Below are 15906 nucleotides of genomic sequence, written 5' to 3'. Positions count from 1 at the left end.
GTGCGAGAGAAGCCAGCCTTGGGACGCTTACGTTCTTTATCTGGCAGGCCCTTGAGGGCGCGTTCCAGGAGCCTGTGCGTGGCCTGCACCCGGCCCTGTTTCAGGAGGAAGGTGGCATATTTCAACCACACGGATTTCTCCTGGCGGAAACGCTTCAGCATCGTGTTGTACAGGTCATCAGCTTGCTGGAAAGATACCAGAGAGGGATGGAGAAGTCAGTCTAACATTGGGTTGGATCACGCAACCTCATACTAGAACCTGGCACTTCTGGAGAGCTTTCCAGCCATGATCTTTAAGACCTGGTCTACATTTAAAATACGGTCGACACAGCCACATCAGGCAGGAGTGTGAAAAATCCACCCCCACGAGTGCCACAGCTACACCATCCTAACTCCCAGTGTAGACGTAGCTATGTCAGCAGAAGAATGCTTCTGTCGACATAGCTACCACTGCTCAGTTGCTTCATGTTCTTTCACCAATGGAAAAACCCCTTGTATTGCTGTAGGCTACATCTACGCTTCTGGGTTATGCCGGCATAGCAACGGTTGCCTAGCTCTGCCGCGTACAGTCTCCAGCACGTTTTACAGAGGCGGGGGAGTATCATTAGCTCCGCCCTTTTTAAAACACAGATGGGGAAACTGGAATTCAGAGCAGTGGAGCAGCTTCCTCCAGTTCATACAGCAACTCACTGCCAAGCTAAAAACAGTGCCCAAGTCTCCCAACTCCCAGGCCTGTGCCTGGCTCAGCTGACCATGCTCCCTCCCTACAAGGGTGGATTTTTACTCTGTCTGCAGCTTCTGACCACGCAGAAAACAGTATCCCTGGAGAAGAGTGAATGCACTGGGCCTTTCATCTCTGCATGCTGGGAATGAGATACAGGTTTAGAGCTTAAGTGACAATGAGTTTGGCGTTTCCCACTGGGTCTGTAGGATCAGTTTGGCATGCCTATCTATCACTGCCAGGCCAAGCCAAGCCCAGGATCAGAAATGCAGGAGCAGTTGCAAGGTCAGGACTGGGATGCATTGGCACAGCTGCGTGGGAAACTTGCCTAGCACCTGCATTATATCCAGCTCGAATCAGCATGACTGGTCCCTCACCCTTTCAGGAGAACCAAATTCAGAAGTCCTGGAGGAAATCAAATCTTGGTAACAGACAGATCATCTTATTATGCACCACAGGAAACAGATTAACAGGCAGATGCTATGTGAGGAAGACCTATCTAAGAAAAACTGATGCTAAGTTCCCCTGCTGCTCCCAACAGCGTACGCAGGCCTGCACCATAACTCTGCGGCAGGCTGGCAGTTAGATACACACAACTGGGGAGCAAACGCCGAGTTCGGCCAGGCACTTTCTAAGAAAAAAAAAAAAAAAAAAAAAAAAAAAGGATCGTCTCCTGCCCTGGTGGTGAGCAGCAAGGATCCTGCTCCTCAGCACATCAGGAGTACAGATACCCACCTGGTATTTCTCAGAGCTGGTATAGATGTCAGCCAGGTGCTGGAAGACTTTCAGGGGCTCATTGTATTGAACAGCCCTCTCAAAGACCTTCATCAGTGTCTCCTCTGTGCCATACATGTTCTCTAGGTTCAGCAGAGCTACCCAGACGTTCAGCTTCTCCTGCTCCTCCCTGAAAGCAAAACAGGACAAGAACTTGGTCAGAGGAACTCAAAACCCTTTACAAACATTAGCTGAGCCCCAACACACATGTAAGGTTGCTTAAGGGATTGCATCACTGCACCACTGAAATGTGGCCCTCTCCGAGGCAGACAGTGGTAGTTGTTTTATGGTGCACAGTAATACCACGCTGTCAGAGAGAAAGAACTGTGCAGCCAATTGAAACTGCCTGGAGAATATAAAGGAGGCAGAATGTATTTACTCATGCTGAAGTAAGCCCACAGGACCAAGGATAACACCCCTCACTCAGGAAGAGAGCCAGAAAGAAGTATTAGGTCTCATCTACAAGAGAACCACAGCACCACGTTGAGGCACTGGGTCAGTACTGATTAAGAAGGAAGACTGGGCATCTATGGAATCATCAATTGCTCTTTCTGCAGCACCCATTTGTCCCCTTACATCTCCCATCCTAGCAATGCCCAGGCTGGGCCCTGCTTAGCTTTGAGCTCTAACAGGAACACAACACACAATGGGCTTGCTGCAGACTCATGTAGTGTCACTGTAGCGGTTCAGCCTGGGTCCTCCCTCGAACAAGGCAAGCAGAGAACAGCAGCCTTCGAGTACTATGGGGCAACTGGAGCTATTCCCCACCCAGGCTGCTGGTGTCCCTACATTCCATTTCTAGAAGCAGGTTAGATGCCCGTGCACATGTACATCAAGCTGCTGCCCCTCTCGTGCCGGGGGGGGGGGGAAGCGTTCTACCTGAAGGAGATGGTTTTGAGTGCTCTTTCTGCCACCATCCTGGCCTTCTCCATCTCCGTGGCTTGGAGGTGGAAGGCCATGTATTGCAGCCACAGGATAGAGCTGCTGGGATTGCTCAGCACCAAGCGGTCAAAGTCGTCTGCAGTCTGGGGCTGTCGATTGGGGTCCATCAGGGCGGCTTCGACCTTGGAGAGCTCCTTCTCCACCCTCTGCTTCTCTTGTTCCTTCTCCTTCTTCGTCTGCTTCTTCCTCTGAAGCGGGCAAGGAAAGGGGTGAGAACAAGAGGCAGTGTCACTTTGGAATACCTCAGGCACCATCTAGCACTACAAGGGAATGATGTACGCAAGATGGTCAGACATCAAGGCATCCTGGGGGGGGGCATCTATTCAACAGACTGGGCCAATTTTTTAGAGAGGGAAATGAAACCTGGAGAGTTTTGAAACCCCACCCAGAGGCTGCGTCTCAGAAGAGCAGAGTCCCAAGGGGGAAGGGGGATTCGTTTCCCTTAATAAAGCACATCCAGGGACTGAGCTAATTCCCTAACTTTGCACCTCTGACTGCAGAGTTTACACTTTAACTCCACTTGCAAGTGAGTTCATCTGACATTTTTGTCCACAGCACAAGCCCAGTGGTTGCTGATGACCAGTGCAATTGCCATCGCGTAGCTGTCTGCTCTGGAGAGGCCAGGGACTGGAAGGACCAGGGTGATACAGGTCAAGACTGAGGTGCATTGGCAGAACATCAAGGGCTGGGTGTGGCTCAGGACTGGAAGGACGGGGGTTGAGGTGCATGGGTAGCAGGAAACTCAGCTCGCACAGCACCTGCCTGTGCTATATCTCAAAGATTGTCACCTTCCTCTCTCTTTGGAGATGGTTAGGTTTATCTACACACCTTAAAAGACCATAATAAGATCTGATTGGTGAAGACAGTCCCTTGGGTTAACACAGCCTTTGCCATCTGACAAGGCTCAGCACATTACCGATATGAAGACAGTAAGTGACGAGAAGGCAAGTTACAGCAGCTCCCACCCAGGCAGTGCTGTCCAGGACACTGTACCGTGGACTGTGCGTTGTCCTCTTCCTCACTGTCTGAGCTCTCCTCTTTCGGATTTAATATTGGTACCTCCAAGGCATTTAAACCCTCGTCCCAAGTGAAGCCACTAGAAATCTGCAGTCTTGGAACCTCCGCACATTTTGTCTCCTGCTTGAAGGAGCACAACAGACGATACCACTTGTTTTATATTCCAGGCTTCTCTTGGGAGCAGGTACAGCTGCTGCCTGCACCCCACCTTGCTCTAGCCTGTGCATTGTCCACCAAAGTGGCACCTGAAATTCTGCCCCCCTCCACCCCTGTGAGAGTGACTTAGCCATAATGAATTGGGTCCATGGAGGGATAAGCAGTGAGAAAACCAGGCTCACTGAAGAATTTCAGTAGTCTTCTGGAGCAATGAGAGTAGATTGTTCACATTTATATAGACACTTTCATCCTGAAACTGCCCCTCAACTATGATTTATAGAGATAAACATCACTTCATTTACTACTGGAATGCAAGCACCTCTGGGGTGGAGCATGATGGCTGTTTGACAGCATGGCAGAGTAAAACAGGAACTAAACATACTGTCTCTAGTTGTAACTGCAGTTAGCCCCCAGATTGGATTTGGCCAGGCCAGTGGAGCTAACACCCCTATTCCTGTGGGAGATGATAAAATATCCAAGTGGCCAGAAAGGCAAGAGAGACTAGGAGAATCATCCACATCTCTCTGGCTTATCCTTGACGATCTCCCTTCCCAGCACTGACCAGACCAGACCTTGCTCAGATCAGACCAGATCCCCTGTAATCTTTATTACCCAGTTTAAAACTCCCTGCATCACCCTAAGGTGATGGCTTTTTGTGGGAAGAATGGAAAGCTACCGGACTCCAGTTCTGGATTTCAGGGCTCTGGTTCCAGTACACGGCGCTACCTCCCTACAGGCTATTAGTAACCAAACTCTTAAAGAGCCACGTGCCTGCTAATTGTTGAGGCAGGTCCTTTTACGCACAGGGAGGAGGAGCCCAGCTCTCTTATCGGTGCATAAAGAGACCCAGCAACCACACGCAGAGCAGGTCAAAGCCAAAGCTCCGATACAGCCTGTTGCCTTCATGCTGCTTATTAGCCTGGTAGAAACTGACACATCTCAATGGGCCTGACAACCATGTACCCTGTAGCAGCCCCCATCGCAGTCACCTGCCAGTCACCCCGAACACCCCTTTGCTTGTTCATATTCTCCTCTTCAGGGCTCTGGCTCTTCCTCTGTAGACCCTCACCTTGGAGTTCCTTTTATTCTCCTCCTCATCCTCCTCTTCCTCCTCCCGGCAAAAGACCTCAATGCCACTGTCATCCTCGTCCGTCAGGCGAGCTCGCTTTTTCCTTGGCTTCACCTCCTGCAGTGAAGGCTGGGGGAAGGGTGAGCCACTGGAAAGAGACTTTAACAGGATTCTATTTTAAAGATCAAACACTGGCTACAGACAGAGAAAGAAGAGGCCTTGGAATAACAGTCACCGCCTTCCCAATCACCCAGAGACACAAGGTACAACACGAGTCACAAAAGAAAAAAGTCGTGAGTGTGGCAGGCCTCAATCCACGGGGCAGATGGTCAAGCCAACTATTATGGGCTGAATTCTGGCAGGTGCTGTGCAGAGGTGCCTGCCAGAAAACTCAAGATACATGAACATAAGGCAGGGGATCAGTTATTTTCTTCCCCAAAACACACACACTTAGGGGTGGTGGCCAAGGAGAGCTGTCTAGAGGTGTGTATGCAATCCCCACTCCCAGCGTGGCACTCCAACCCCTTCCAGCGGTGGCCGGGCTACAAACAGACGTTGATGAGCCTGCTACATCACCGGCTATCAGAGGTGGATCCTATAGCTCAGGCTGTCGAAGCTCAAGCTTTAAGATCCAGAGGTCCCAGGTTCAAGCCCTCTTTGTAAGCAGTCAGACATCCCCATTCATACAAAGTAATGCTGCAATTCATGCAGCCTGATTTGGGTTCTGTCTGTGGCAGAGAAGAGTTATGGACCACAGTTATTTTTTCTATTCTGTAAAAACTTCATGTTAGTTTCCATTAAAATTAGCTGAATCTTTATCACCCATAATTTCCTACTTTGAGGATAAAGCAGACGGAAGCAAGAGAAATGCATTTCTGCCCCCCTACTCAGCACAACCACCCACCCCAATCTGGGGGACAATCCCCCTATGGGCATGTACCTGTTCGCCTTCCGAGACTCTTCTTTTCCGTTTTGCCTTCACCTTCTTGAACTCCGCTCTCTTCTCCTTCCCCTCGTCTGCGTCATAGCGCGGCAGGCCCACCGACTTGGGCAGGACGCTTGGTTTCCCAGTGTCCTCAGGGAGGAGAGAGAGCTCAACATGGCTCTCTGTATTATTTACCCTGCGGCACGTTTCCACGGGGGGAGAGAACAGAAAACCAGGGATATTCCAATTGCTGGGAATGCTGCCTGAGTTTTATGAATATAGGACTGGAAGGGACTTCCTGGGTCCAGGGCCGGCTCTAGCCATTTCGCCGCCCCAAGCACGGCGGCATGCTGCGGGGGGCACTCTGCCGCTCGCCGGTCCCACGGCTCCGGTGGACCTCCCACAGGCGTGCCTGCAGATGCTCCACCGGAGCCGCGGGACCAGCGGACCCTCCGCAGGGACGCCTGCGGGAGGTCCACCAGAGCCGCCTGCCACTCTCCCAGCAACCGGCAGAGCGCCCCCTGCAGCATGCCGCCCCAAGCATGCGCTTGGCGCGCTGAGGCCTGGAGCTGGCCCTGCCTGGGTCACTGAGTTCAGTCCCTTACTACTGCAGGTAACCCAGGTAACAGGGGCCCATCTCCACCTCCATCCTCTTCCCTGCAGAAATCGCCTGGACTCCCCCGGCTGTGCTCTCACTGACACTTCATTTCAATTCCCCCTCACCGATATAACCACAGTCCCGCATGCTCCCGCCTAGTTACAATATTTGCTGACTTTTTAGCCCACTCAGCAGGACCAGAGGGGAACAGAGATCTCCCTATTCTGAGGCCCCTGACTGGAACCAGCTAGCCCCGTTCCTCCCTCCCTGCACTTCCTTCCTCGGGCTCCTTTACCAGCTCTGGGCTAAAGAGACCAAATGAATGTTTAGTCCACCCAGTCCATCAGATAATTACCCCAATCAGCTTCTCCTGAGCCCTAAATAGCATCTAAGTGATAAGAGCGCAGGCTCACCTCCTCACTCTCTGCTGTCACGTAATCCAGTTCATAAACTAAAACCAGTTTGGTTGTCTGCCCCCGTTTCTCCGAGGGGGAGCCTGCTCCAGAACCTCATTTCTCTAATGGTTTGTTATTTGCTTCTAATTTCCAGCCTAAAACGTATTCACAGCCAGTTTATTTCCCTTTATTATAGGGCCAGCATTGTCCTTTAGCCTCGATAGCTCTTCTCCCTCTGCAGTGTTTAGCCCCCATCCCCCGGACATATTTACAGAGAGGAGTCAGAGCCCTTCTCAGCCTTCGTTTCGCTAGGGCTTGTCTGGAGAGAGAGTTAGTGATCAGCAAGCTGGGGTGCAATCCACAGTGCACTAGCCTGCTGCGCACAAAGTGACCATGTGGACCCTGCTACCGTGCACGAAAAGGTCCCACGTGTGCACTGATCTACTCCCATGCCAGCTTGCCACGTATTAACTCACCAGCCAGAGCTAAACAAACCAAGCTCTCCTAGTCTCCTCTAGTAAGACAGGCTCTCCATTCTCCTGACCATCGGGGAAAGGGGGGCACAGAAGCTCATCCCCCCTCGGAACTCAATCTTCCCTCCCTCCACGCTGCCCCAGTCCTAGCCCAGCAGGGGATCGAGCTTCCCTGCCTCTGCAGCCCTGGGGCCGGAGAAGTTCTATGCCCCCCAATGATTACTGGGGGTGCCCGTTTGCCCCCCCCGCACATGCCCCTTGTTACCTGTTCTTCTGCCCCTTCCCATTGTCCCCTCAATCTGCCAGTTCAGTGGGGGACCTCCCACCTACCTGAGGACCTTGGCAGTGAGGAACTTCCCTTCTGGCATGTACTGCTCATACATGGATTGTTTCGGTACGAAGAAGGGGACGACTTTGTGGAATTGGATTCGGCCCACAACTGAGCTGGACAAACTGAGAAGAAAGAGTCAGAATCACACGTTGGCAGCTTCACCATAACAGCAGCTATATTATGGGGCCTGGGACACGTCACCAAACCACCATCACTACGGGCGGCCTCCAACCCTGGCGAGACAAAGAAGCAGAAGAGCAGGGAGTATGGCAGGGCAGCCTGGAGGGACACTGGCAGAGCCAGACCGGCAGGACGGGAGCAGCTGGAGATGTTTCAGGTTCGGACTGAGGGACACTGTGGGCACAGTTATAGGATGCTGGCACAGCACCTGCCTGCCATATGACCAGCTCCATATTAGATAATACGACATTTTTCACATAAACTTCACAAGCTTACAAAAAACACCAATGATTCTGATGCACAGAATGAAATTCACTTGAGAAAGTGGCATTCTGTTGCCAGAGACGTTGCAGAAGTTTGAATTCTGGAACTGTAAACACAAAACAAGCATGCACACACAGACCTCGGGCCTACCCGGCCCACTATACTTCTCTTGCCACGTGCTACTCACCCACAGAACACACCCGACTGCTTGACAGATCTGACATAGCCTCTAACCAACTGGCCTTCCCGAACATCCTCAATACGTTGCACTTCAGGATCTTCCACTTTGTTTTTGCTCTTTGGATTTGTCCTAGAAGAAAGAGGGAGAAGAAGGAAAATCCTCACTGCAACTGAATAGTCTGTACTCTGCTGGGTCCTGAAAAATCAACACAAACTGCTGGAGACTGGAAAGCAATGATCCCTTTATGGTGTGTGAAGCACCAAGAACACCCTTGTTTCTCCTCCCGTTTATTGACATGCACAGTCTATCTTCTTCCAGCTACAGGGTGTACACAGCACTATACAGCGATCCATGTCACTGTACTGTGGCTTACCCCTTGGCCCGGTATACTTTTAAGATAATGCCAGAAGAAGGGGCAAAGGTACTGATTGAGGTTGTATGAAAATTTGGGGTTTGTGTCCCCCTGCCCCAGAGAGGCTTTAACCCAACCTCCCATCATGTGCATTCATGCGTCCGGCAACCTGATCTGTGGACACAACCAGGTACTTTGATGCCATCATTTGTGTTTGCAATGCACGACTGGCAGAAAGCGAGACAGACTTAAAAAGAAGCAAGCTCTTAATCTGCTGTTTCTTCTAAAAAGTAAAACGTCCACCTGCAGTTTTGAGGTTAAATGTTTATGCTGCCAATTCCGCTACGGGAAACTAATTTTTTTTTTAAACTAGGTCTAAGTAAGTTCACTGGAGGAAAGGGAAATACACAGAACACATGTACAAATGCAGCTGTGTGGACAGAGCTAGAGGAGCAGGGAAACTCAATCAGGCCTAAAATGCTCATAAATAAAATGTGTGAATGTCAGAACCAGACATCCTCACATTCTCCACTACACAGGAAATCCTCTATGCAGAATGAACACGTAGCGTCCAAAGCAATCTTCATCCCTTACGAAGTCTGGGCTATCAGGCTAATTGTGTAATCTGAACACATGCATTGGGCTGGCCTAGTAAATATGGGTTTCAGGGTGGATAAAAAAATGAATACCAGGTTTCACTGCACTTTTTACCACTCTCAATGCAAAGGCACCTACCTGGATTGCCGGAGAGATATTTCTATTTTGTTGTCTTCATTGGACAGGACACAACACCTGGAGATGTGGGAAAGGCACGAAAACAGGAAACTTTTGAACAGATTAAAAAAAGTCACACAGATGAAGAAGAAAAATTCTTCATATAGCAGCATGAAACGTAGCCGGTGCACTAAGAACCCAGTGCTCTGAAGCACTTGCAGTCTACTGCAGGCCAGTGAGATACAACGATTTAGGAGATCAGCTGAGGTGGTTTTGTGAAAGAAAACAACCTAGTGGCCTACACCATAGTATCGGAGCATCTCACAATCCTGAATGCTCACAACAGCCCTGTGAAGAAGGGAAGTCAGGTTAAAGGTGGGGAAACTCGGTCACAGAGACACCGTGGCCCCGATTTAGACATTTAGGAGTGTGAATCCCAGGTGCCAAAATCCCATGGGATTTTGGCACCTAAGTGCTTACATTCTTTTGGAAAACGAGATAGGCTCCTAAATCAGTTAGGCACAGCAACACTGAGCACAGCAGCACCTAAATACCTTTTAATATCTGGGTGTAAGTAATGTTCCCTCTAATTTTTCTCATGCACATGCAGAATGAATTTTGTTATGTGCACCAATATGGAGGTGATGTGTGGCAGGGGCAGGGCCACAGGGATTGGAATGTGGGAGGGGGCTCAGGGCCGGGGGCAGAGGGTTGGGGGGCAGGGTGAGAGCTCTGGCTTGGGGCGTGGGCTTTGAAGTGGGGCCAGGGATGAGGTTGGGGGTGAGTTTGGGGTGCAGGCTGCCCTGGGGCCACAGTAGGGAGAACGAAAGAGAGAGAGAGAGAGAGAGAGAGAGCTCCCCTCAGCCCTCTCTCCCTGCAGCAGCACGTGGGCTAACAGAGGGGAGAGGCGCCTCTCCCTGGCTGCAGCAGCTCCGGGGCTGGGGGAGAGGTGCCTCTCCCTGCTGAAGCCTTGAGCACCTTTGCAGCCCTAGAGAGGCTGCTGCGCGGCAGTGCAGCTTAGAGGGAACACAGGGTATAAGTGATTTGTCCAAGGTCCCTGGGAATTAAATGCAGGTCTCCCAAGTCCCAAATTAGCACTCTAAGCACTGCAACACCCTTCTTTAAGAAATGGGGTCTGAAAAGGGGACTGAAGGAAGTGGGCACACAGGAGGCGGTGGCTGCCCCAAGCAGATACAACATAAGGTTACAACCTCTCCCCTTGAGGGGCCAAAGAGCTATATGCCCTCTAACTCTCTACAAGTTTGCCCCAGAAGGGGTAACCTCCAGCTGGAATGCAAGGAAAACCCCTGAGTGCTGCTACCAACCAACCCACTGGGGAGCTCGTCACTGCTGAAGGAGTCTTCCAGCCCCCCAACCACTTGAGGAGGCAACAAGAGACTTCAGGAGAAGAGGAGAATCTCTGACCTAACGAGCTTCCCAATGCTGAAGTTCTTCAGCGGCTGCTCAGCATACGAATCGCTCAGATGAAAGATGCTGGCTTTGCCAGTCTTTCCAAAGGGAAGTGCAACGGTCAGGCCGACGTGTGGTGTCACCTTCATTACGGTGCCCAGGGTGACGGTTCCTTCTGCCAGCGAATGGACTCCTGCCAAGAGCGCGGGGATTTCAGAGGGGTTATTTCAGCCGGACCCCACAAAAGGGTGAAGATATTCCAAGCTTGAACACTTGGGGTAAGGGAGTCAAGTGGATAGAAAGGAGGTATGGCATTATTTCCCCAGTCACCTACCATCCCTCCAGTCTTTTGGCCCCGTGGGGCCTGCACGGCTCTCTCAGTTCACAATCCCTTTTGTAACAATGTGGCCACGTTCAACCACTCACAACCCTTCCTTCAGATATGACCCTGGACTCATTATACCCAGACTCATAGTAACTGGTGAACAGCTTGTGTGCCACCTGGTGTCTGATGGATATCAGTCAGAAGCCAGTGCTTCAGGAAAAGCAGAGACGAGGACCCTGCCTGACACACCATCAAAGGAGAACTGCTGCGTTAGTCTAAAGCTGAACCTCTACGTACAGGCTGAGTCTGAAAACCAGAACACCTTGAACTCTGGATCCAGATTCAGGGGGTTAGTTCTGCCCAGGATAAAGACAAAGTTTGGCTCTGGCTTGCAGTGTTCTGATCCCACGGATTCGATCCAGGACCATTTCTAGTTGCCGAGCAGATGGAGGAACTCTAACAGAGAGTACTGCAGATAACAAGGTTTTACCATACCTGTAGCGACGGAAGAGGTTGGTCTCAGAGGCATCTGTGCCAGTAACTATTGCAGACAAAGCTGACCATTCTTGAAGCTCTTTTCTGGATGCTTTAGACCTGAGGGGAGAGAGTCCTTTGCTCATTACCAGGGATTCAGCCACTCATCTTGATTTTACCAAGGTAATCTGCAGGACATTTCGAGAGCTACACGTGCACATAGACATCTTCTGCACGTCTATTAAACCCTGATAAAGAAATGTCACTGTGACGCTGGATAAATCTAGCAGGAAACACAGCATTTCTAACTGCTCATGTTTTAGGGAGGGCAGCCTGGCCCCATGGAAAAAAAAAACAAAAAACACTGGACTGGGATTCAGAAGACACTGGGTCTATTCCCAACCCTGGCCACTGGCTTGCTGGTGACCTGGAGCTAGTCATGTGCCATCCTGTGGTCTCATTTCCCAGTCTGTAAAATGGGGATAATGAGCCAACATGCTTTGAGATCAACTGCTGAAAAGCACTACGTAAGAGCTAGCTATTATTATATTAGTTATCTTGGTGCCAATATTAAAAAAAGCAACTCTAAAGACCAGAGGTTGCACAGTGAGTTAGTCTACAAGGTGGCGGGGTGGAGAAGAGACAGAGAAAGAGAGAGAGAGAGAGAAGGGTAAAAGGACTTGCTTGGCAAGGAACTGATTTCCAAATATTTTTATTAAGAGGCAAACAGATCTGATTTGTTCTGCTAACGATCTGGCATTTGACTGGGAACCTCTGCAGTTCCCCTTTGAAAAGAAAAACAACTCATGATGTTCACAATCTAACCAAGTCAACAATACTCCTTATGGAGTAGCTATCCAGCAGGAAGAGGAAGTGTGTGCCCAGCCCCAGCTATGCCAAAGGTCAGGAAGCAAAAGAGGATTCAAAAGGTTGGAGGCCGCTTGAGACATTTTTGTGTTTGGGTACTTGCAGCCTCATGTGTGCAAAACCTTTGTGCATTTGAATCTCTGGCGAGGACTTACCTTGGGGTTAAGGAAGCAGGCAACTGGGGAACTCTTCCTCGAACCTCAGGGGTGATGTCCACCTCCAGCCACATCTTTATGGCGTTGTACTGAGAGGGAACCAACCAGGCCACGAAGAGAATGTTAGACTGACAGAAGATTCATGGATTGCGTTGGAGAGAGAAAAATTCACAGATCAAGGCCAGAAGGGTCCAATTATGATCATCTAGCTAGGGTGTCCTGCAATGCCACAAGCCAGAAAACCTCCCTCAGCATTTCCAGCCCTAGTCCCATCGCTTACTGATTAGGACTCAGAGACAGGAGAGGTGCTTCTTTGTGCTCTCAGGAGGAGAGCGAAGATTCTCCCCGAAGAGGGGAATCAGCGTTTGGATTCATCTGCAGACAGAGATACTGACAGAATCCACCTTACCAGAGAGGGTCTTTTGGTGGGAGGGAACCATGAATTGGCCCCAATGATATCTTGCTACTACAGGGTCTGGCTGCTACACTCAGTGACTCTCACACAAAAGCTCAGGTGTTCTAGCATCTGTCATATTTGGAATTGGGGGAGCTTTTCCCCCTAAATGACCTTCTGCTGGAGCCACTGGGGGAGGGCTGGGGGGAGGGCGGAGGGGGAGACATTGTACTGGGGACTAACAGGTTGTGATGCCAGCCCGTCTCCTCTGCTTCTTCCTATTTCCTTCTGTTGTCAAAGACTGAGCTTGGATTTTGGATGCACCGATCCAGCATTTTACTGGCACGTCTACAGGCTGGAACCAGGCCCTTCGTTGGTCCTTTCCCAGCATTTATTTGGAAGCCTCCAAATCCACCTTCTTCACAAAGCAGTTCACCGTCTGCCCAGCTTTGTAGGGCCTGAGCGGCTCACTGGGATTGTCTCCTTTGGGGCTCAGAGCTGTGCCGTCATCCCCCTTCAGATCACTGTTTGCAAAGGGTAGAGACAGGAGCAGATGGAAAAAAAAATTAAAGTCCCAAGTCCCAGCTCCAGGCAGTGCATGGACATGTTGTGAATCCAGGAGACTATTACAATGATGAAATATCCCCTGGGCAGCATCCCTGTAAAGGTCATCCCCATTCCCTTTCCCCCCAGCTTTCTTCCCCTTTTCTGCACAGTGCAGGGAACTCCCACAATTTAAGCAGTCCTCCCAATGCAGAGAAGCACTAGGGTGTGGTCTGACCCATGTTCCCATGCCAGGCAGCTCAAGGGTGTGTTAAAGGAGCGGAGAAGGAGCTTTAACTCGTAGTGGCCAGAAGAGAGTTGGAAAGAAGAGAACGATATGCTTGTGTGTCCTTTTTCTCACAGATTCCTGGCTCCTGCCTGTTCCTCGAATCCTCCATAGGTTGGAGGGGCAAGAGGAGACTCTGCAGAGCAGAGCTGCTGTGGCACGCAGGGGCTGTGATCCCCAATGCTGCCACCCTTCTCCCTTCCCCAAAGGACCAGCAGTTCCTCAGCAACAGCTGACAGGGTGGAATTTGGCACTTGGCACTTTCCATCTTCACGGCACTTTACAAACACTAACCCAGGTGGGCAGGAGGCTAATACAGAATCTGCGGCTCTTACCTGGGTCGAATGCTGAGCTCTGGAATGGACTGAGTGAAGTGTGGATGGGTGACGGGCAAATACCTGCAACACAGGAAACCATTCAATTCCATCTCTCTCCCCGGCCTGTTACCAGCACAGCACAAGGCCAAGCACTCTTAAAACTAAGCTTCCCAGTTCTTGTGCTCAGCCCTTTCCTCAAGCCCATCTACTTCAAAATGAGACACTGCTAGGGCACCATCCCCGGTGCTGGCTCTGTAACAGAGCCACTGCCGGACCGGTCCTGGCGGCAAACCCTGGGCAGATTAGCTCTGTTTCCCAAAGTAGAATTATCCTCCTTCTCGGTCTACATTTGAGGAGCCTCCTTCCTCACAGTGGGATGCTGAAATGAGATCTGTGAGATGACCAGCTGTGCTAGGCACTCAGACCAGGTTTTTGGATAAACCTAAGTGAATAAGGTGCCTAAATTCAACTGAAATTAAATTCCAGTTTCAAGTTTTGTTACCTCTGAAATCAGGCCCTTAACTTTCACTTGGGACTAGCTCCTGCTCCATTGGAAGTCAACTAAGGCAGACCCCAGACTCTCTACCTGTGATCTAAGCCAGGGATAAAATGCCCATCTGCAGTGATACAAGTTTAAATGTGCTAGCCCACCACAGTACTGAACCCCCCGCACGTTGGGGCATGGAACATGACAGGGGAAGATTCCCTTAGGGCCTCATCACCTTCAGCAGGCACAGCTGGGATAGGAAATGCCTGGACGATACAGAGGAAGAGACCTGGCTAATCTGAACTACATTACTACTCCACCGCCTGCTTCCCCTGGAAGTGACATAGAAGCTTTTTTTCTACCTGTAAGTCTTCACATCTCGGCCTCCAATGACCCGGGCAGTCACCTTCTGCCCAGCTTTCAGCCTGGATGTTGGAAAGGAGCCTATGGGGACTTCATCCAGGATCTGGGACGTGTGGATGGAGCCCATTAGTTTGTCATCAATGGCAACTGTCACATAGGTAGGTCTGACAGACTTCACAGTTCCCTTGACCACATCTCCTAAGCATAGGGAGTGTTTCACTGCAGTCAAACCCTCTTCTCCTGTCTCCGACTCTTTCCAGGACCTTATAAAAGCCCTTTTCTTTGCTGGGCCTTGCACTGCTAACAGGACACCATGGTCACCCGTCAGCACGGTTTTTAATGTTACAGACAGAGTTTGTCCCACCTTCAGCTTCTCCGAGTCAAAACGGAATGTGTCATTGAAGTGAGAGGCCACAGGAATGGCAGTCAGCTGACCTGTCTCCACCAATGAGGCAATGGCAAACTCTTCTGCTACATGCTGCACGACAGCAGGGTGCTGGGAGTTTTCCATTAACTGTCAAACAGAGACGGATGGTGACTTATCTGCAGGAACTCTGGATTCCAAGCTAAGACATTCGTGCCCTTTCTCCCCGCCCACCGCCACTTGTGCGAAACATTTCCCACCTGAGCATTATTTAAAATCCATTACCCAGGTAAATGCATACCTGGTACAGGGACAGAAACACATGACACTTAATAAGAGAACACAAGCTAGACGTACCCGTTTGGCTTTTGGATTCAACAGCTCTTCTCGAAGGGAGACATGAACTGTTGATTTGAGGGCATCAACATGGAGAACTAAGACTCTTGCTTTTTGACCAGCAACCAAACTCTTGTCTATAAAAACAAGAAGATTAACTGCTGATAGCCCCAAAGGATTTCTACCAGTCATGACTCTGGGGTGTGACAAAGCCGAGGGGCAGCACGCTCAAGGACAATCTGAGCTACTAACGCTAGCATGCTAATAGTAAAACTGTTTCACAGTCCAGAGGAGGTTACTGAGTCAGGGAAGGACCCATTCACAATACAGTTACTACTAGTAGCCAGATGTGCAGCAGCTCGTGTTTTAAAAAAAGGAACAGATCCATGCTTTTTCTCCATCCACTAATGTTGGGGGAGCATTATCCTTTCACTGGGAAAAAAACCAAAAATGACAGCCAACCTAACAGCAGGATCAAGTCAGTTTTACAATAA

The 15906-nt window shown here is 50.3% G+C and overlaps 1 protein-coding gene across 1 annotated transcript in view; it reads right to left on the bottom strand.

The window, feature by feature from the left end:
• Nucleotides 1–15906, bottom strand: part of PDCD11 (programmed cell death 11) — a 45944-nt gene that overhangs the window by 3253 nt on the left and 26785 nt on the right. The window contains 17 exon segments of the mRNA XM_030568840.1: nt 32–185; nt 1456–1624; nt 2374–2624; nt 3430–3576; nt 4679–4837; nt 5619–5799; nt 7400–7522; nt 8032–8154; nt 9113–9169; nt 10517–10598; nt 10600–10694; nt 11322–11420; nt 12323–12411; nt 13132–13240; nt 13881–13943; nt 14712–15226; nt 15434–15544. Coding sequence (XP_030424700.1) covers nt 32–185; nt 1456–1624; nt 2374–2624; nt 3430–3576; nt 4679–4837; nt 5619–5799; nt 7400–7522; nt 8032–8154; nt 9113–9169; nt 10517–10598; nt 10600–10694; nt 11322–11420; nt 12323–12411; nt 13132–13240; nt 13881–13943; nt 14712–15226; nt 15434–15544 — 2527 coding nt within the window.

This window comes from Gopherus evgoodei, chromosome 7 (genome assembly GCF_007399415.2).
Source record: "Gopherus evgoodei ecotype Sinaloan lineage chromosome 7, rGopEvg1_v1.p, whole genome shotgun sequence".
NCBI lineage: Eukaryota > Metazoa > Chordata > Testudines > Testudinidae > Gopherus > Gopherus evgoodei.
Note: the sequence above shows the minus strand (reverse complement) of the source record. Positions and strands in the feature narration are given on the sequence as shown.